This window comes from Helicoverpa zea, chromosome 4, assembly GCF_022581195.2.
Source record: "Helicoverpa zea isolate HzStark_Cry1AcR chromosome 4, ilHelZeax1.1, whole genome shotgun sequence".
In the NCBI taxonomy this organism is placed as follows: domain Eukaryota; kingdom Metazoa; phylum Arthropoda; class Insecta; order Lepidoptera; family Noctuidae; genus Helicoverpa; species Helicoverpa zea.
This window is the reverse complement of record NC_061455.1, coordinates 1,314,200-1,335,683: the sequence shown is the minus strand read 5'-3', so window position 1 is coordinate 1,335,683 and position 21,484 is coordinate 1,314,200. Positions and strand designations below refer to the sequence as shown.

General features: G+C 35.2%; 1 protein-coding gene across 8 annotated transcripts in view; it reads left to right on the top strand.

Annotated features, from left to right (window-relative positions):
* LOC124629730 (muscle-specific protein 300 kDa-like) overlaps window positions 1–21,484 on the top strand; it is a 170,206-nt gene that overhangs the window by 13,201 nt on the left and 135,521 nt on the right. For 7 of the 8 annotated variants that reach the window (XR_006984319.1, XM_047163257.1, XM_047163255.1 and 4 more), the window contains exon 1: window positions 11,368–11,905. The exons of the other annotated variant lie outside the window; for it this stretch is intronic. Coding sequence is in view for 6 of the 7 variants with exons in the window: in XM_047163257.1 (XP_047019213.1) it covers window positions 11,395–11,905 (511 nt within the window). In the remaining variant the exon portion in view is untranslated. Of the gene's footprint in view, window positions 1–11,367; window positions 11,906–21,484 lie in introns of those variants that run through there. 8 annotated transcript variants of the gene reach the window in all.

Sequence of the window (21,484 nt, the reverse complement as noted above, 5' to 3'; positions counted from 1 at the left end):
GTCTATATAGTCATATAGCCTTGGATCTGATTCTAGCCAATTAAAGCTTTTATACCGAAACCTTCCAAGCTTTACCTCCACATGTGACATCCATCTATGTCTTATTCTGACTTGGATAGACGCAGTCTCTGATCTCTCAGAACAGATACCGAGATTCTAGCAAAATGATTTACGCACATTTGTTTGGGAACAAAAAACAAGTTAAGATTTTCCGGATACTATAGAAATGTTCGCACGCATTTGTTACTGTTTCCTAGTGCGAGTAGACCAGAAGAAACATTTGCACCGCTGCAGACCGGTAGAATCTTGCCTTAACGATCCACGAGCCAGGAGTCGTAAACCATAGTACACGTATTTTATAAGGTCTAGGTCATCTCATTTACATGTACTGCAAGTTGATAACCCTTTTACGAGCTGGTTAACCTTGATGCTCTTTTGATGTCATCGCATGGGATACTGCAGTTTCAATTGCGATAATACTTGTTTGTAGTATTCAACATTGTAGTTTTATAGAGTTGTGAGCATGGAGAACAAAATGGCTAGCGGAGATGTGATGTGATGACGCAAAGCTCCTAAGAAAGTAGCGCACCAAAATGCAGTTGTTCAGGGGACCGCTACTAGCATCGTTACTAGCTTTGCAATTACAAGCCTTCTATGGAAATCGGCCATTTTTTAGAGTGATGGAACCCAATCAATCTTTGACGGACGTCTTAAGGAACCCGAACGTCTCGTTAGTTGTAGTAACTGATCACGCCTACCGTACGTTGCCTACTGCGTTGAAATGACCTACCTGCCGTGACATCTTAGCTATCTTTCATACCTCCGTGGTATTGTTCAACATTGTATTAAATAGAGCTGTGGGTTACTGCACTTTATTGGCTCTGACTTAGATGTCGTAAATGTGTTGCCGTATTGTAGTTGTTCAATGGAAATATTGTTATGTTTATCACTGTTTTGTGTGAAGTCAATGGCATTTACCCAGGAGTGTATTGAAATTAGGTCGGTTAAAAAGCTATGATAGTTTTGAAATCTATTTTTGTTTTAAGTTATTAGTATTAGGTAACTTTTTAAAACTGAAGCCCCACTTTAGGCAGCAAGCCTAAATAAAAAATGAATACAATAGCAACGGTATGCCCATAGATGTAGATGCGTTAATTGCTCTTGTTATTTCTGTAGGAGTTTAAGTATTTTATAGAATTCACTGAAATAGAGTGGATATGCCATATTATAAGGCATTATTTCCTAGTAAAGAACCATGTTATGTGTGTTATGAAGATATGGCGTGTATATTATGCATGATAGTTTATAGCATGCAATTAGTATGAAAATTGGTGCTTACACGGAGTTAAGGCGAGGAAGTGGTCAACAATAATTCCATAACCGGCACGCGCATCTAAGGCGCCAAAAGGGGTCGGAGCGTCTGAGCGGGGCGAGGATAACAATACGCGCGCTAGCTTATAACTAAAAGTCGTAAGCGACAAAATGGTTTTGTAATTTTAATATTTAGAAATGATAATTTAATAAAAATTCCTACTACCATTTTAAAGAGTATGTATATACTCAACTACTAAAAAAGTTAAGAGGCTTAAATCGGTCCCGTTTGCCCATAATATGTGAATCTCTTTTTAAAAAGAGGTATGTTTGATATATTTTTCTCTGTTATAAAAGTTACCTAATCATGTTTCTACAACTAACAAAATAAGGCTTATATCATGAACTTTCAGGTAACCAAGTTGTATTTTGATCCGTTTTGTATTTACTGAGAAAAATTGACATCCTTGGCGCCAAAAATTCCAATTCGTCCTCTTAATTGGTGCAAGCCGGCAGGCCAACTTTATTTACCAGCTGTGCATAATGTTAACCTACATCATTGTCAGGGTAGTTCAAAGTTTAAATGCTTCGTTTTAGAAATCTGATTACTATAATCCAGTTGTATTTGATATCGAAAAGAGACTTACGGCCAAATATTGAAACACAATTAAGGACTGGTTAAACATTAATATATATCGTTCATTTCTGAGATATGTATGTATGTCCTTTATTGTCTTGAACTTAAAGTGACGTATGAGTATTTTAAGATTAGATTTGCAATCGAACTGATAAATAAATATGCTGACGATGAGAATACAACCGTATTCGATCCACTGTTGAATGAAGAATATCAACAAATCTTTTAATTTGAAGTAAACACAAACGAATTCGCAGGCACACCTAACTCACAATATTTTGACCTGCATTTCGGCCTAACAAATTACCTAGATACAGGCTGAAATCCATCAATGCGTCGTTAGTTTCAGCCAGACTAAACGTCTAGCCTTTACACAAAACATTACACTCGAAAGTTCAGTGTGTTCGGTTAAAAATAACTTTTGTTGGTCGTATACTATCTGGGTATATAGCGTAGCAAAACTTTGTATAGTCGTTAAGTTTATTAAACAATCTCTCCATACTATTGTTAAAAGTATAAGATCTCCGTGTATAAGATGCATCAAAATTACAATTTTACGTGACTTGATTCGTAGTGTTCAGGCAAAGTTGTGATATAACTGGGTACTGGAAACCTGTAATAGTAATGTAGGTACCCAGAATAAGTTATTTTCATATTTGTTTTGACGCAAACCGGTAACCTTTTACTTACTAAAAGTTGTTTTATACCTCTATAACTCGCAGTAAGATTGTAGCCAGCGAAGTATCAAAAAAAGCAAGAACATTAAAAAGTTCTTTAAGTTCCATGCAATACCTCTCTCGTAATGAAAATTTAACAATTCACCAATTCATACTGGAACCTGATTCCTCAACAAACACTTGATTCATAGAATAGTTTCCAGTAAATCGCAGCTATTATTTCCTAGCAGCCCTCGCTTCTAGACGAACGTGACTGCCAGTAGGTCTGCGATCACGCGTCGCTCTGAAAGGAAATACCATCCCGTTACTAATGTACCTGTTTTGTTTTGCTATTTTCTAGGAAACGGTACTAAATGCTGGAGAAAATACTAATGCTGAAAGGGCGGATTATGAAGGTTTTGAAGGCAGTTAAAATGATAAGGAGTTTTCAGGAATAAATGCAATGCAGATTTATGTCTTCTTTTACTTCCATTCAGCAATAAATTCTCCCTCTACACCATAGAACCTAAACACTTAAGTACTTCAACCTTAACTTAATATAGAGACCATATTGATAGATCTTTATATACGAGAGTTTAATACATAACGGAGTAACAATACCTCATTACTGCATCTTTCAAACAGAACATCGCCAATCAATTAACAGACACCCACATAACTTTCAAACGAAATCACCAACAAAAACATACAAGTACTACTTAAACTTAATACTAATACATATACTTAGACGCGACTTGACCTAGGTGTAACAATACTAGCTCGGATTTCTAGCGCAGCCCGTCGGACCGGTCCGGCTATCTGCTTTGTCTGGGCCTGTGTACGCTTGTACGTAGGCGTTAAGATATGTACCCTCTTTTATTGTGAACTGCCTTTTTGAGACTCCGTTCTTGTGGTCCCGACCGGCAATTTTCTTTTTTTTAAGGTTTTCTATGTCCTTTCTAGCCTTATTGGTTGTAATATGCATTTTTGCAGCGGTCCTCCGTCTTACATCAGAGTTCGTTACATTTTAATTGCTTGTCCATAAACAGTTTTGCAGCCGTCGTGTCATCTTCAAATTGACAGTCGATAACAGCTTAATTTAATCGTATAAAAACTTAATTGAAAAGCTCTATAAATAAACGCTATTAAATAAATAAACATCAATTAACCTTTATACTGGTATTGAAAGATAACTTTATATAATCCGCACATAAGGCTTAAAGCTTGTTTAGATTCAATACTGGGATAACCTAACTGACATTGAAATAATAACAAGCTTATAAATCTTAGCTTACACCGGTCGAGCTTTATGAAGTTTCATGGAATCACATTTAATAGAAATAATTATTCTCTCTCGTTTACGCAAGGTTTGATTAAGAAATCATCATCATCATCATCTGGAGAGAGACGGGTAGTTTTCACCAGCGATTTAAGATTTTTTGAAGTCCACGATAAAGTTTGGAAGTAGGTACAATGGGGGCTATGTTCAGCAGTGGACTTCTGTGGCTAATATAATAAAAATAAACTTAAACACATAATAGGTACGGTTTATTAAGAGTTGAAATGGTGCTTGTTCGGTGCAAGTCCGTTGTCAACATAGAGGTAGATGCTCCTTCATTCAGGACCACTCTATTTATTTTATTTATTTACCACATACTAATACGACCTCATTGGTAGTGTTAACAATGATGATTGAATCAGTGAAAGGCTCCCTCATCAGGTAGAATGACAAAACAATCCTCTAGTAGAATAATTCATGGAGTACTTAATGTAATCACCTCCACAGGCTTTACTGAGGCGATGATCTCAGAATCAATTTTATGGAGTCCACCTGCAATTCTGCGAAAAGTACCTATGAAGTTAGGTTTTAAATCGGACTTAAGAGTAGATTTATTCAGTCGTGATCAAACTTATGCTATTTAATGGATTGGCGCCAGTTGCATAACATTTATATTATTTCCAGTTTGATGCTTTGCAACTTGATATATTATTGTGTTTCTTCGTGTTATTTGAGGTAATAAAAATACCATAGATGCCATAAAACTGCCGATTTTGCAAACAGGAATGCACAAATATTTACCTAAAGATAATTGAAGACATCTAATAATGGGTGACAATTGATAAATGTGCACAATATATCTTAGACCGCCCACTGCACGATAGTCTGACCCACCTCGACATCGGCTGCACAGGCTCGGGACACTGGTGAATAAATACATTATGCGTCTTAATATAATCTGGTTTCAAGTTCCTGCGCGTGCGTTGATCTCGCGATGCAGCGCGAAACTTTCGTCTCGTATTGTCGTTCAATAAGGTTTCGGTGTTGTTGTTGGATTTTTGGAGAGCGGGATAGAAGTGGCTGATGCTGTTGTAAAAATTAAACGTAGATTATTTTTTGCTTTGGCGTGACAAGTATCGTATAATTCCATATAAGTTTCAAGAAATATAAGAAAATGTTAGTAAATATCTAGCTGTATTAACTCATGAAACTTTTTCTGTAGCTTATGTTGTCCCATTGCTGTGAAAAAGCCTCTTCAAGTCTTTTCTGAGGAAATTGTCCAAATTTTCGCCCGTGCTTCCGTAGTCCACCTCCAGGCTAACTTCCATCCAATATTTTTGCGGCACCAGTAATGCGTGTTCGGAATCTGATGAACTACAGTGCGGTCTGCTGATAACAAGCAAATAGATATAATATGTTTGATTTCACAAACACACTGCACTGACTGCAAAAGAGAAACTTCAATTGAAAAAACAAATAACCTAGCTCCTATTTAGTACAACAGACAGACAATACGACGCGACGTCTCCTTACGTTGCGAACCGGCCTAACCGGATTGACACACATTTGTCTGCATGCACTTTGGCTTAGAACCTTTTGCAAACTGCTTCTAGCGCGGATTGTTAATCTTTTAAAAGTTTTGTTTTCAAATCGTGACTTAGGAGTTGAAGTTAAGTTACAGTTTTTAAGATAAGTGATAAGTAGTCAAAATGTGTGAACAAAACATTTCAACTTTCTCACTATTACATTGCCGCTTCGAAGTTAGCCTTTTCATGACTTGGACTTCACAGGACCAAAGTAATTTGACGAGAACTGCACCTACATGGTCTGATGTTGTCATGAATTTTGAATGTGCAATATAAATAACAATGCTATTCAAAATTCACTTGACTATTTGGCTGGGTGGTCAAGAATGGACCATTTCAGACCCGCCCGGTGTCGTATAATGGTTATTACTACCACCTATGGAGTTTATCAGCAAGATATTACCTATGCTATAAACTAAGGTTCATTGGCGGTCCTATAGTCATTAGTAAGATGGTGAGCGTGTGTTCGCTTAATTATATACACACATATCGGAAATATCATAGTATGCCATAAGGTCCCATCGTGTGACGTATGTCTTTATAATTTCTCGGTAGCAGTCAGGAGTTTTCATACTTTTAACATATGCCATAAACTTACTGAGAAGTATCTACTTAGATCTAGCTGTTATTCAAGATGGGAGCCTTGTAAAGCGTCAGTAATATCATCTTAAGTGATGAGCACCTTAATAGGCACAAGCCGTGAATTCAATGAAATCAACTAAGGCATACAATTATCATTTATCCTTTTGAGATGTAGGGCGTGAATGCGCTGTAATTACATACACATGCCATAACATTAGAGAAGCATTAAGCATATTTTATAGGGACTTAAATATTGAGATGTGGTATGATTGGGTACTAGTTTTAACATAGGTCTCTACAGTTATGTCCTCTATACCAAATATCTGTTTAGCCTTAGCGACATGCTCGTTTTAACCACACCTACCTATTGTACGATAACGTTTTATTGTTTAACACTTGTAAATATCGACAATAATTCCTAGGGTTAACTGCATAAGATTCAAATTACTTTGAAAACTTCTGAAGAAAACTTGGTCAAAATCAAGTTAAGGTAAATTGGATCCTATAGATTCAGAAATAGAGTTTTGAATGCATTGATAGAAAGTAGAAGAAAAGTTGGCACAGGAAAAGTTCAAAGACCTTGAGTACGCTAAGCTCGCGTGCGGTCTGCCTACGACGAACTTTTTCGCAATTTTCACAATTGCAACAACTGCGTGTAACTATTTCGTCTGCATTAAAATTAAGTTATTTATTCGTAAAATTGACGATAGTTTTTGCCCAAATTCTTGGCTCGTTGATCTCCGTCTATAAAACTTTTTACCTGAACAATTTAAGCTGATCATTTTAGCTTCGTAGTACGCTTTTGGAAGGATAAATGGACCTGATACGTCTTTGACAAAATTAAAAAAAGCTGCTCCTTGTAAAGTATGTTCATAAGTACCACCAATTTCCTACTTCGACGTAAAGAAACCGCACTTATGTATAAAATCTCAATAGCAAATGCTTGGCTTGTACATACTTTGCATATGTAGTATTTTATTTACATCATTTAACTTAGCATCATTGAAGTCTAATAATAGCTATCGGCTATGAATATGCTCAACGGGATATGCTAGATTATATTGTAATCTGTTTCCAATAATGAACTCATGAATAAAGTATGATACTAATGTCATTGCAACGACACTATAATTTATTGTCCGGGTAACAGCACAAAACTGTACGTTTGATGAATATGCAAAGAAAGTTGGTGATGTAAGCATTTATTTTGAAAATAGTTATTTTGAGTGCTGAACTAACTGATGTGCCAAAGACATGTCAAGACTTTTTGAGGTTGATAAAAGGCACCTTTAGAGTGATTTCGGTCTTCTTGAAGTATCTAGAGCTCTAGCTTTTAAGATATACTGTACCAATTTAAAACCTGACCATCTCCAATTTTGACACTCAATCTGATGAAACTTATTTCTAATTTCGACAATATTCTTTTCTTTCATAAACATATTGCTGAAGAACTTTTCATGGCTGAAGAATAGACAAAAAAGTACCACTTAATGTCTTGTGTTAGTCAGTACATATTTCTTCTACGATCAGTTATACTTTCTATCAGTTCTAGTCCTCACTAAAATAATGAACTTCTAATTATCAGGAAAATTAATGATCGCAAAAAGAGAAAGTAGCCTCCTTAACAAGAACAAAAGCTCTGTGCTAGTAACAGAGAAGTGTTGTCTAGAATAAAGGCATCTGTATTAAGTTATAAAGCTGATTTGTTGAAAGGCTAAGTCAATGTTTAACCTTCATTGTTCATATTGATGAGCATTATAAGCATCGTGGTTTTAGGAACGTCCAAACCCGTAGACTAAAGGCCTTTTGAACTTTCATTTAATAGGAAGGTTGAGTAAAGTACTTAAGCCAAAATAACAAAATAATATATAGTACAAATATAATAAAGAAAATTTTTTTGGTCCGATTTGAAAAATTCTTTCACTGTAGGAAAGCAACACCCTTCCCGTATGACATAGGTTATATTTTATCCCGATATAAACAGTAGTTTCTATGGGAGGCGGGTGAATAATATTTGTAATTATCAATTGAAGGAAGACAAGAAAGAGGCACTTTTCCAAATGAATGAATGTGCAAGACCGGTGTAAGCACGTTGAAGAGTGCAATTAGCATTGTATAGCTCTAACTGCTAATTCTATTCTGTTTTGAATTACCAGTCGATTTCCGTTACTTCATTACTTGTAATGGTAGAACACGAGACATAACTTTTCATGAGTAACTGTCTATACGAGTACCTATGTGTAACCAGCGACTTCGTTTAAGCACTGCAGCTTCTTTATATGAATTCATACCTCTAATACCAGAAAATTAATACTGTTTTTGTATTAGATTCGCGTCAATACACAAACTATGTTCCACCACCGGTTTCACCCTTGCCCCATAGGAACTATTATAATATTATAACGCAACCGGACTAAAACCAACTTCTAGCCTTCCTCGATAAATAGGCTTTCTCAATACTGAAATAATATTTAAAATTGATCCCCGAGTTGTAGGAATTATTTGTTTCTTTTATTTATTGCATAATGTCCATCTTTATCCTAGATAAACATTACCCTGTTAGGGATTAGCGCGTTCAGACGAACAAACTGCTGTTTGTATATTACTACTGGTAAGGAGAAACACCGATACGTAGAGACCTTGAAATCCTTGCAGTTTCTTCATCCTCGCAAAGCTTTTAGCTACACCTCATCTGATAGCGGGTCAAGGCAGAGCAGCTTTCTATAAGCCTCGCAGTTATTAGATACTTGTATAGTAACTACATACATGTTACGTGGTAGAAGTATGTTTATGCCTTTATACTGTAACGACTTAAGAGTGGGCAGTAATAAGGCTCTTTTACCAAGTAAGTGGATTTAAAAAATTTGCATTTGTTTTTGTCTCAAGGGAATGCAATTTCGATGTTCTTTCGATTTTATAGCACTGGAAATATCGTTTTTTAGTTTTGAAGACAATCGTCAAAAGCTGACAGTACAAAGCAACACCCACAGACAGTAAAAAGTTAGAAGTCCACATGATTTAAGAAAAGAAGAAATAATTGGCTATCACCACGTGACTGTCAACAATGTCTTAAACTCATCACTTTAGTCACATGTAAATAGGAATTTTATTTTAATTTCAGGAAATTACTATATTAATCATCCAACGCTCAAGTGTAACCAACACTAACTATTTACAGTGAACCAATTTAACAATTACGAAGCCCACAAATGGGTCACAGTCTGTTGGTTAAGGAACGCGAATCAAGGGCAGTAGGGCTTTGGCCCTTTGGCACCCGACAGGGACGCGTGATTGACATGCCACAAGTGCGAGTAGGATAGACGATAGTACTATCAGCTGATTTTAGACATACGCAACGGGATTTTGTTATGGTTGGTGCTTTTATGATCACCCCTTGGAAGGCAGCATTGTAACGTCTCTTTGTTTAGGAAATTGCGTCTCAGATACGAATTAAAATATGCTTAATATGTATAACCAACATACGTATGTACCTATATCTAAAGCTAAGATCATAAGCCTGGAAATAAGTCACAACGTTGTGAGATAAGGTCATTGAATTATGGTCGAGAAGACGTGCTGTATTGATTACAAATTTTGTGGTAAGGACAGGAAGATAATGATGATAATGCTACTACAACCAACTTGTATACATATTTATCAGTGTCGGCTACAGCACGATACGCCGATTAAGAAAGAATTATAACTTAAAGCATCAACACCTCTAAGATATCTAAAACCCAAAATACCACAATGATGATTGAATTTTTCTGTAAACCGATCAAATAAACCCATTATTTCCATTTATCATGTCCACCATACCATTAAACTTACTTTCTTTCAAACACTACTAACAGCTACAACTTTATTATTATAGCTAATAATAAATCTCACTAATCTCAAAAAAGAAAATAGAAATCTGCACTCTAAATAATGGGACAATATCTAATGAAAGTCAAGTTCTGTTCTACAAACCTTATGGCATTAAGCTATGGAGAATTCTGAACTGTCTCAATGACTTAGTGAGGCTGGTACCGCGTGAGACATAATAAATTGTATACCAATAACTAGGCCATGTGCTAGTACGTCGCTTGTTACAGGGTTTGTGATCATGTAAAATTGTTTGTGTCCTAATTAGTCATTTTTGTTTATTGCTTTACTTATGTACTGCAGCATTGAGTAAGATTCGTTTGTTTTCAATAACGAAAACCTTGTGGGAATATGAAAAACTTCAGAGGAGTTCGTTGATACAAATATGACTTCACTGTTGATCCAAATCAATTCGAAGAGGACCATATTTGTAACAAAATCACGGCATAATTGTACTTCTTCTGTAAAAATATTAAAATTTCAACAAGGCACATTCTTTACTTCGGAGATCCTACATACAATATAATCACTTCTAATTCCCTAACAAAAATACCTTAAACCTTCTACTAAGACTAGGTCATAGAAGTTACATCCTAGCCCTACCGATACTATCAGAACACGAAGTGTCCCGTTCTCCTCGTACATGAGCCTCCGTGACTGCGCCACATAAACCGGGTTCAATGCACCGCCGAAAGAACATGGCTCCCGCTGCAACTGAAATATTATACGAAGCTTGTAAAGGGATTAACTTAAAGTTATTTTGGTAGTAACTGCTAAGTATGGATCACATAGAACTTTTGGCGTATGGGCGATGTACGTTATGGGGAAAACCACATTCCTGTTTCAATTTAAATGATTACTTCAAGAACTAAAAAATGCAACACTGATCAATACACACACGATACAACCGAGGTATTCAGATAACAAATAAGCAATTATGTGTGCAAAATAATTCATATCTTGTGCAAGCAACCAAAGTTCGTTCAAATAAACGAATGTTATCAATGTTGTACTGAAAAGTTGATAAACGATAACATATAAAAGTCTTACATAATTAGTGAGTTAATCGAATTACGTCAACCTTGTTATTGGTCGCCTGATAATATGATAGTAGCTACACAGTACACAATGCTACTAAAATTATTTGCATTTACTATTTATAGTAAAACCACATCGGTGTATCATCTTTGTTTTCCTGTTTGTTGTCAACCGGTGCGAATATTATGTTAAAAATATTGTTCAAGTTTTGAAGTTGCATTTCCATTTACAAGTTACTTTGGATTTTCCCAAATTCATGAGACATTTTCTGGACCCATAAGGCCGTCACGAGCTCACTTAAAGCGCCCCGAAGCTCGCCGGCATCGTCTAGGCGATGTCTACAACCACACGTGGGAATGCATAGCGCATGCGCAAAGTCAAACCTCTAACTTAACGGCTAGTATCGAGCGAGCCTCCGTGCGGAGAGGTCATGTCGCAATGTCGGACGGTCGCGACTCCCCGTCGCAAAGCGGTCTTCGGGACCGTGTCCATTTCTTTGAGAAAGTATGGAGTGGACAATCAAGTAATGACACAGTAGATGCTACCACTGACGTTGATGAAATAGAGCGACGTATAGAGCAGCGCAAACGGCGGCCAGAGTCGCCGAAAATCGAAGTTAAACTTAAACATACTCGTGATGGAGAATCCCCTACAAAGACTTTTGAATCTAGTTTCCCTAACTTGAAACTAAGGCATGTGGAACCCGCTGAGGAAGTGGAGAGGATCGAGCGCCAGGTCGAGGAGGGCGACCTGGCTGCCGGCGTCCGCTTCGTCAAGTTTGAGCGGGTCGTGAAGAGGACTGTGACTGAAACCCGGAGTGAGGACCGGGCGGAGTCACCCCAGCATGAGTGGTACTCGGAGTACCAACAGCAGACATGGCAAACTGCTCCCAGGATGGAATTCATGAGGAGCAAATCGGAATATGACTCACACATTGCAGAAAAGCGCGGTAAGTTTTTAACTCCAAGAAGATATATTAAACTTCAGTGGACAATTAACTTAATTGCCACGCAACAAAGAGCCCATTTTATTGAATATTTATGGCCATGCGCTTCAGTCATAATAACAAATCCGAAGGCTATATCGTGTTAGTTAATGTCAAAAGTACGCTGCGGCCTTGGCAATCGACAGTAGTAAACAACTTGATTTGGTATTCTAATTTTAGTGGTTTGACGGATCTGCGAACAAAACGAATAGATTTTTTAGAGAGTTATGCCCCAAAATGACATCATTCTTAAATATTTTTAAGGTCGAAACTGAATAGTGTTAAAAAACAGACTTGTTACGCCTTGTTTGGCGTCTTAATGGCTTGCTTTTGATTAGATTAGAATTTAGATAACGTTAAATGTTTTCAAGTAGCTATTGTTTTAGTTGTTAGACAAATTATGCCTCTTTGGTATTCTTGAGAAGGAATCTTTACCCTGCTCACCTTCCTAATGTTTACATAGTCCAATAGTCGAATAGGTTCTGCGTGGTTCTATATTTTCTTGCTAATCATGCCGGATATATCTTCATTTTATACTTTACTAAGTAAATAGGATTGCTTCTGTATTCATCATATAGTGTTGTCATGTTGACGATAATCACAAAACTAAATACCAATAAATCCTTTAAGTGATGCTTCTTATTTAATCTCCGTGATAAGTATAAATATTATAATATTTATTTTGTCGAGTTCATGGTATTCGTTATTAGTCGGCGGCCTCTAAATTGACAATTAATTTATATTTGGGCAGTTAGTAACTACATTTTAATATGCATTAGTTAGGGTCTTCAGTATCATTAATTAGACATTGTTGTTTTGGCTGTTACACCTTCGATCGATCATCGACCACGTAACTATTTGCAAAATGATCATCCTAATTAGTGATGTCCAAGTTGTAAATTGTAATCCTTAAGATTTAGTTACACATGAGTGGCCTGGGAGAAAAAATAAAAACAACGCTCTCACTATGTAAGCCATTGAATCACTAAAACGAAGACGTCTGAGAATTGTGTTTCAGTAAACGTTAGACTGTAACAAATTAGCTGTTGTCTTCAATTCAAGTTCAAGGTCATAATGCGAAGATCGAATCCTTTAACGTTTACAATTTTGCGTTTGTAAGATTTTTTCGACAATCGATGGATAATTTGTAATTTATGATGATGCTGATGAAGTCATAATATTAAAAAATATATAAAGATTGTAAAGTTATATCCTTTTCTAAAAATATAGTGTGTCGTGTGTCGCGTACCTAAGTCTGGCTGAATACCTGTTATCATTCCTTTATTCGCGAGATGACGATATTCAGGTTCTACAAGATGCTCTGGGTGTCTACCTACGCAAACTTTAGCATTAGAAACCAGATTTTTGCTGTATTACGTTACATGTATCAGTTTCATGTTTTACTGTGCTTATTTCGCATTTTGTGTCTATAGAGTTTTGTGTCGCTTTTGATGACATAAGACTGAGAGAGAGAATGAGAGAACTAAAAAAACTTCGTTGTAGCCTTTTTCTTATAATTGTACGTTCACCCACGAGTTGTAGCTTTCTGCTTCTGCTGTTTCAGCTCGTCTTTTATCAAATTCGTCTCGGCTTATAATGCAATTAGGCTGGACACATCAATCTTCATTGTTCGCGGTCTTTACTTAAGATCCAATCATGCTTGTTTCTGGTGAGATTTCTCGGAATCTTGGGGTATAATTATAGCAATGCGGTTATTTTTACTTTTTTTACATTAATGTTTACTTCTTTTAGAACAATATGTTTGTTAAAATCACAACCTGTTGCTTATTCGTTTCTTCAATAAGTGTTTACGATGTGACTTTTACCTGTTGCTATTGCATTTTGTTCATTCAAAGTTCCGTCATTGCTGTGCGATGGCAAATCTTTCTTTGGACGTTAAAAACTTCGCTAATTTTCAATTCAATCAATCAATTTACTTCACAATACCAGAGGTGCAGAGATTAGATTCTTTTGCGATGACTGGTTCGAAAATGTGCTATTTTATCTTATCTGCCACTTCTTCAGGTATTAACGCAGCGATAAATGTTGCACTTTGCTGCTAATTGATTTGCGCTTGAACGCCAAAAATTACATGTCTGAAATGTGATCGTAAAGAATTTTATTCATTGATATGCGCAAGGTCGTTACTTGCATTCCTTCAACTTCTAATATTTTATTCATATTTATAAAAGATAAATGATCTCTCCAAACATTTATTTCAATGCTTTACATTGATAACATTATAATACGGAAATGTAGCCTAACGAAAGGCTGCAAAGGTTAGATGACAATCTGTTCTCATAATACCAGGAACAAAGGGAATTTGCTAATGAAGTCACGACCAATTCCATAAAACAAGACTACAAATATTGCAATAGGAACAACTATGAGAAATGCTACCGTTGCTATTTCAATTTTAATCAGTTTATATTTATTTCTGATGTCATTCCTAGCAAGGATAGGTATTAAATTGACATTAATACTCTTTGTATAATTAATTCAATGTTTCCGAGAAAATCACCAATAAAATAGTCGCGGCTGGTTGAATGGCGCTGTGACTGTGACGTCACACGGCATGTGTAATCGCGTATTATAATTGGTGTGATGTCACTCTCTCAGTAAATTAGCACTGAGTAGAATAACAACAACATTTTGTGTTAATACATCCGTTCATTTTGTTGGCCTTTTAACATGTACAGTGTTAGGCCAAGTGTAAACTTTTTTAAATTGACTGAAATAAAGATAGACAGACTGAGCAAGTGTAGAGGTTATGAGTTCAATCGATTCGTTTCAATGCATTTCGGGCTCCGAGTTTTACGAATGCGTCATTTGGATGGCATCTTTCAAAATGAATCAGCCGAATTGGGTAGCTTATCAAGAAAAAAAAAAACCGGCCAAGTGCGAGTCGGACTCGCGCACGGAGGGTTCCGTACTAGAGCAAAAATGAGCAAAAAAAACACGTTTGTTGTATGGAAGCCCCCAAAATATTCATTTTAGTTTTCTGTATAAATACATCATCTCTAACTATCACGGTTCATGAGATACAGCCTGGTGACAGGCGGACAGACGGACAGAGGAGCGAAAACAATAGGGTCCAGTTTTACCCTTTGGGTACGGAACCCTAAAAGCAGACAAACAGAACTCAACCTGGAAACTGCGACAGTGACGATATTTCATGTCCATTAAGTTTAGCAAGATTTCTACAAAACCTCAAATCGACACTGTCAAAACACTTGAAGATAAATACAATAACTATATTGAAAGTACTTTTGCTACTGCGCACAATAAAGTTGATGTTTCACACGCGTTTGAAGGGCATGGCCAACTCAGAACTTGAGTGTATCGAGCACATTGTTGAGACTTGATAAAGTAATACTAAATATAGGTATCTTCTCGTAATTGCAATACTGATTATGGATCACGTAACTTGTAAGTGCAATTTGATGGACTTTTATAAAGCGGTATATTTATTACCATTAATAGGTCAGGAGAAATTTTTGTTATAAATTATTGCCAGAATGTTATGATTATTTTTCCTGCCATGTAACGTTTACATTCAAAACAAACTTTAGAATGTTTTTCAGCATCTATCTTATTTTTAGTATAGTAGGGAGGATAACACAAAAGGCTCAAGAAGGAACATGGTGGGTTTTGATGATGGTTTTCAGTAGGTGTCTGACTCTTGGTCATGTGATGATTTACTAGCAAAAAAGGGTAATCGATAAGAGAGTATTTTTAATACATACCTACATACCAGTTATCAAACACGTAGGTAATATGGTAACGTGACATAAACAGCAGATAGTTTGCATAAAACGCTTTAATTAAACACCCGAGGATAATAAATGGGAAAATTAAAGTCATTACGATAAAGTTTATTTTTACGATTGATATTTATTCATTAAAGAGACAAAAGTGGTCAAGACATGAATGTATACGTACAACGTTCTGCCTCAATAGTGAACTAAAATCCTTTTCTTAACTATCCTCTCTAAATTTATTAATGCGAAAGTAACTCAACTGAACCGATATAAATGATTGATACACAGAAAGTCTCCACTAGCCAACAAGAGATATGCAAGTTTTATTCGGGTGCGAGAAGTAGTTTCCTCAGTAACCATATAAATAGTTATCTAATTCATAGGTAATCCACCACTTCTCAAGGTCTTCAATCCACCACTAAGTTCAATTAAAAGCTCACACTTTTAGATTAATTCAATTAACTTAATTGAACCGAATGCCAAAGGATCTATTAGAGTTATCTCTGTATCTTTTAGAGCTAGTGAGAGTATCGCTTTTAATCAAGACCTAGAATAGAATAGAATAGAATATCATTTATTTGCATAAAACATGGTATACAAGATGGTAAGTTAAAATATAATTGAACATACATGTTTTGCTCAATACATAAGCGTGCAAATTTTACATGCATAACAATACAATAATAAGTTATCTAATCTTATGCTCTAGGAATTCCTTGACACTGTAAAAGCTATTAGTAGACAACCATTTATATAATTTGATTTTGAATAATCTTATATTTAACATTTTGAATTCATTTGGAATTTTATTATACACGCGGACACACATAAACATGCAATTTTTATTGTATTTTGCAAGTCTTGGCAAAACATCTAATGTGAGCCTGTAAGGGTCGCGACGGCTTCGAGAATGAATATCGCTGGCTCTAGTGAACAGCTCTATATGTCTTCGGACAAACAAACAAATTTCTAAAATATAAAGGGACGGCAACGGTAACAAATCAAGTTTTTTAAATATCGGCCTACAAGAGTCGTCAGGTTGAAGCCCATATATTGCTCTAATGCATTTTTTTTGAGCGACAAACGCTCTATTTTGATCAGTGCTATTACCCCATATAATTAAGCCATAACGTAGCACCGATTCCACATATGCATGATACGCAGTAATTGACGTTTTAATGTTCGTTACGTTTTTGATCTGTTTTAGTGCATATACAAACTTATTAATTCTTTTGGAAACTGTATCAACATGTGCTTTCCAGTTGATGTCTTGATCCAAAATTACACCAAGAAATTTCGTTTGTGTTACCTCGTGTAATCTATGTATATTCATTTTAATATTAGATTTCGCATTTGATTTATTAAATTGTATATAAACGGACTTCTTTAAATTAATAGATAGGTTATTTTGTTTTAGCCATTCAATTAAACTCTCAACTACGTTATTAATTTCAGTTTCGTGGTCGGCAATTGTATTGTTTCTTTTATCAGATGTCACAATAATAGATATGTCATCGGCGAATAAAATACATTTATGATTAGTTATGTCAATTATCGAATTTATATATAATAGGAATAGAATAGGGCCTAAAACACTTCCCTGTGGGACGCCATATTTATTATAACTGATTTCAGAATAGTGTAATGTCAGATCATTATTATTATCCATTCTTGTAATGGCCACACATTGTCGTCTATTATTTAGATAAGACGATATCCATTGAAGTGAAATGCCTCTTATGCCAATTGATTCCAATTTCTGCAGCAATAAGTCATGAGAAACTAGATCGAAGGCCTTAGATAAATCAAAGAACAGTCCTGTCGTGTAATGATTATGATTAATATTCGTTAATATTATTTTTATTACATTGTAAATCGCTAACGTTGTGGATTTATTTTTTTGAAAGCCAAACTGTTCCTTCTTTATAATATTAAATTTATTACAGAATTCTATTAATCTTTTATACATACATTTTTCAAATATTTTCGATATAATAGGTATTAAGGTTATTGGACGGTAGTTATTAACGTCTGACTTCTCTCCGTTTTTATAAAGAGGCTTAACAATTGACAGCTTCAGAGCTTCAGGAAAAGTGCCAGTTGAAAATGATAAATTAATTAAATATGATAAAATTTCAATTAGTTCATTAGTGCATGCTTTAATAATTTTCGTGTTAATTTCATCATAGCCTTCAGAATTTGTGTTATTTAATGACATTATCACCTCTCTAACTTCATTTTTTGATACTGGTTTAAGAAACATAGAGTGGGCTATTGAACATTCGCTACAGTTTAGTGCTACACAATTACTAGAGGAATGCGCCATATTAATATAGTGTTGATTAAAAACTGTTGCTATTTCTTTGGGATCTGAAATCATCTTGCTATCAATTTGAATATATTCAATGCTATCCCTATGAGTGTTGTCCATGATCTCATCTTTTATTACTCTCCATACAGCTTTACATTTGTTTTCACTGTTGTTTATGAATTTGATGTTAGCGTTCTTTTTTGATGAGTAAATACATTTTTGTAAAATCTTTGAGTATTTGATGTATTTGGTTTTATTTCTTACATTTTTGCTCTTATAATATTTGAAGCGCAAATACCGTTTTGTTTTGCAACACTGTTTTAGACCTTTTGTTATCCAGGTCTGTTTTCTTTTACTATTAAGGTTCACTTTTATCTTTATTCTTGGGAAACACAGATTATGAAAAAGGCATACTAATTCGTGAAAAGAATTAAATGCTAAATTTAAGTCGTTCTTCGCGTAGGCATCGGACCATGACAGATTACCTATGCATTCCTTAAATTTCTTGATATTATCCAAACTATAATCTCTTTTATAAAAATTATATCTTGCCTGGTTTTGTATCTGTTTTAAGGGGAAAGTCAACATTTGTGCAGTGTCGTGGTCGGATAGATGAAGTGGCAGTATTGTAGCATTAGCATTGGGGATATTACTTAGAATGTGATCGATACAGGAAGATTTGCGAGTTGGACTGTTAATATGTAATTTTAAGTTATAATTGTATGATAGTTCTTGCAATTGATTAGCAATATTATTTTTTAGGAGCGTATTAATGTTAAAGTCGCCTGCCAAGACCACGCTTATTTTGGAATTATATTTTTTAAATATATGATCCAAGAGACTGTTTAATTTAATCAAAAAATTTGTGGGATCGGAGTGAGGTGTTCTATAAATACAGATAATAATCAACTTCTGATGTGGAAGTTCTACGCCACATACTTCGAAGGTATTTTGAGTCGCGTATGTACTTATGAAAGGTAATTCTTTATAAACGAGATTTTTTTTAAGCAGAATACAGGTACCGCCCCTTTGCTTTTCTCTGCAAAAATAAGCCGTCATATTGTAGCCATGGATTTTGACATGCGATTCACTACCTTTTTTTATGAAGGTCTCGGAGAGGCATATTGCGTCTGGACTATTGTTTATCTCTTGGAGTTCTTGTAGTGTAAGTTCAAGGAGCTCTTTTTTGGATAGGATACTAGCAATGTTTTGGTGTAGTATTTTAAAACTATGAGATCTCGGAATTTCTGACTCGAAATAACTTTGAATTATTTTTTATTACCGGAAAATAATACGGGATTGTTCCTTTTTTGGGTTTCTCGGTGGAGGTTATTAAGATTTCTGATTGTTGCCGAGAAAGGCTTACACGATCAAAATAGAACGGAATTGTTCCTTTTTTAGGTTTATTAAGTTTGATGTTCTTATTAGCACTTGATTTGTTACTTCGCATATGATTGACAAGGTTCCTAGGATCAAGGTATTTCTCATAATAATCATTATAGTCAATTAGATAATTAATTTTAGTACACAATTCGGATATGTTATTAGATTTACATTCAAGAAATTTACATTTTTTATAATTTATACATACATTTTTAAGACGATAATTAAGTTTATTAACATCAAAGAACTCATTTTTAAACACATTTAAGACAATGGTCATGTTATTATAAAATGTATCTAGTATAGTTTGTAATTGAGATAATACATAGTTTAAATTGTGATCATTTTCTCCTAAACAAATTACAAGTTTGTCATTATGATTTAATTTAGCGTAACGGCAGCTCATTATTATTTGACTACTGAGTGCGTTTGGTTTCGTATTCGCGGTGATCGTATACTTTTCATACCTCGTATTTTGTCTCGAATGTATCATGGCTGCTGCTAGACCAACACACTGCTGAGAGCCAAAGATAAAAACCCTACTCGTCGGTTCGTGCTTTTGCTCTTCGCTGTAAGTAGGCGCGTCGAGGTTACTTGTAGTATTTGTAGTTCCATGATTACTTCTTAATAATGCCTCTGTAGATGTTCGAGCTGTTATATTACTACGTTGCATCGTTTCCATTGTTTTTGTGAGAGTTTCAATCTGTTGTTGTGCTTCTTTCAGATTTTGTTGAAGATCCGCGATTTTTTGTTGAAGAGAAATAACTTCAATGCTCTTGTAAAAGTCGATATTCGTTTTATTTGGCAAAGGAGTACAAGGTGTAGAGACCGAGTTTTGAGGCAGTAGGGAGAGTCTTTTCCTCTTCTGTTTGAAAGCTGGGCTGTTTTCAGAGGTTATTGGAGAATAGCACAGTGATTTTAACATTTTTATTTCTGCAGTTAATTTATTTATTTGCTGGTTAAGATTGCTATTTTCTAGAAGGGTATTCTCTAGTTCATTTTCTGCACTATCCAGTTTAAGTGTAAGAACTTCTATGGTGTTTTTCATTTCCAAAACTGTTAATGTTTCAGATATTTCAGATATTGTGCCATCAACGCTGTGAGAAAGTTTATTAGGTGTATCAAATGTCTCATCTGAAGATTCATTTTCGGATAGTATGTGGGAATCCAAGATGTCGTTAGTTTTAAGGGTGGCTGTTGCAAATTGCTTATTTTCCCGGAAGTTATCACTAGGTCCTGGGCCTGGGGATAGATTTTTAAAATGTAGGTTAGGTCGTTTTCTCGTTGTAATGTTTGATATATCAGATATAGGATCGATAGTAGGGCCTTTTTTCTTGCATAGTTTGCATCGCCATTTCTTCTTAGATTCCTGGTCCATAAGACGGTAGGTTTGTTCCGGATAACCATCACAATCCGGCTCGTAACGGTTGTTACACGTTGAACATAAAGCTGTCTTCCTGATGTCGACTGACTTTTTGCATTTAAAGCATATAACTTTTTCAGATATTTTGCGGTCGCTTTTTGCACTATTTTTAGTCGACATTTTGTAATTTTATTTAGAATTGTCTTTAATTCCTTTAACTGCTTATTGGATGGACTAACTTTGGAGAACTATTCTATTGTCCCTTATAGAAGATTAGTGATAAGACAGACTGTAAGCTGTTATCTTCTTTTGTTTTTGTAGTTCTTGAAAAAAAGAAGAAGTTTTAAAAAACAAGTGCTAGTGTTGAAAAGGAACTGTATAGTGGACTGGTTGTAAATTAGTTTCTGTAATTAGCAAATGGTTCTTTTTAAACATATTAGATTATCTTTTTTCCTAAGCAATTACTGGCAGAAATGGCTTTAATAACACTAACATAATGTAGTATTTAAGCATATTCTGTTATTAACGCACTATCAATGTATGGACTATTTTGGGGTCTGAATTAAAGATATTTTATTTTATTTATTACCTAATTACGTTTTGCCATAAGCTGCAGTGTTTAATTAGAACAAAGTTCCACACGTCTTAATTGTTTAACATACCCAGATGCACCCAAATCAAAGGAGTCCAAAAATGATTCTTACCACACCATCATTTCAGTCATA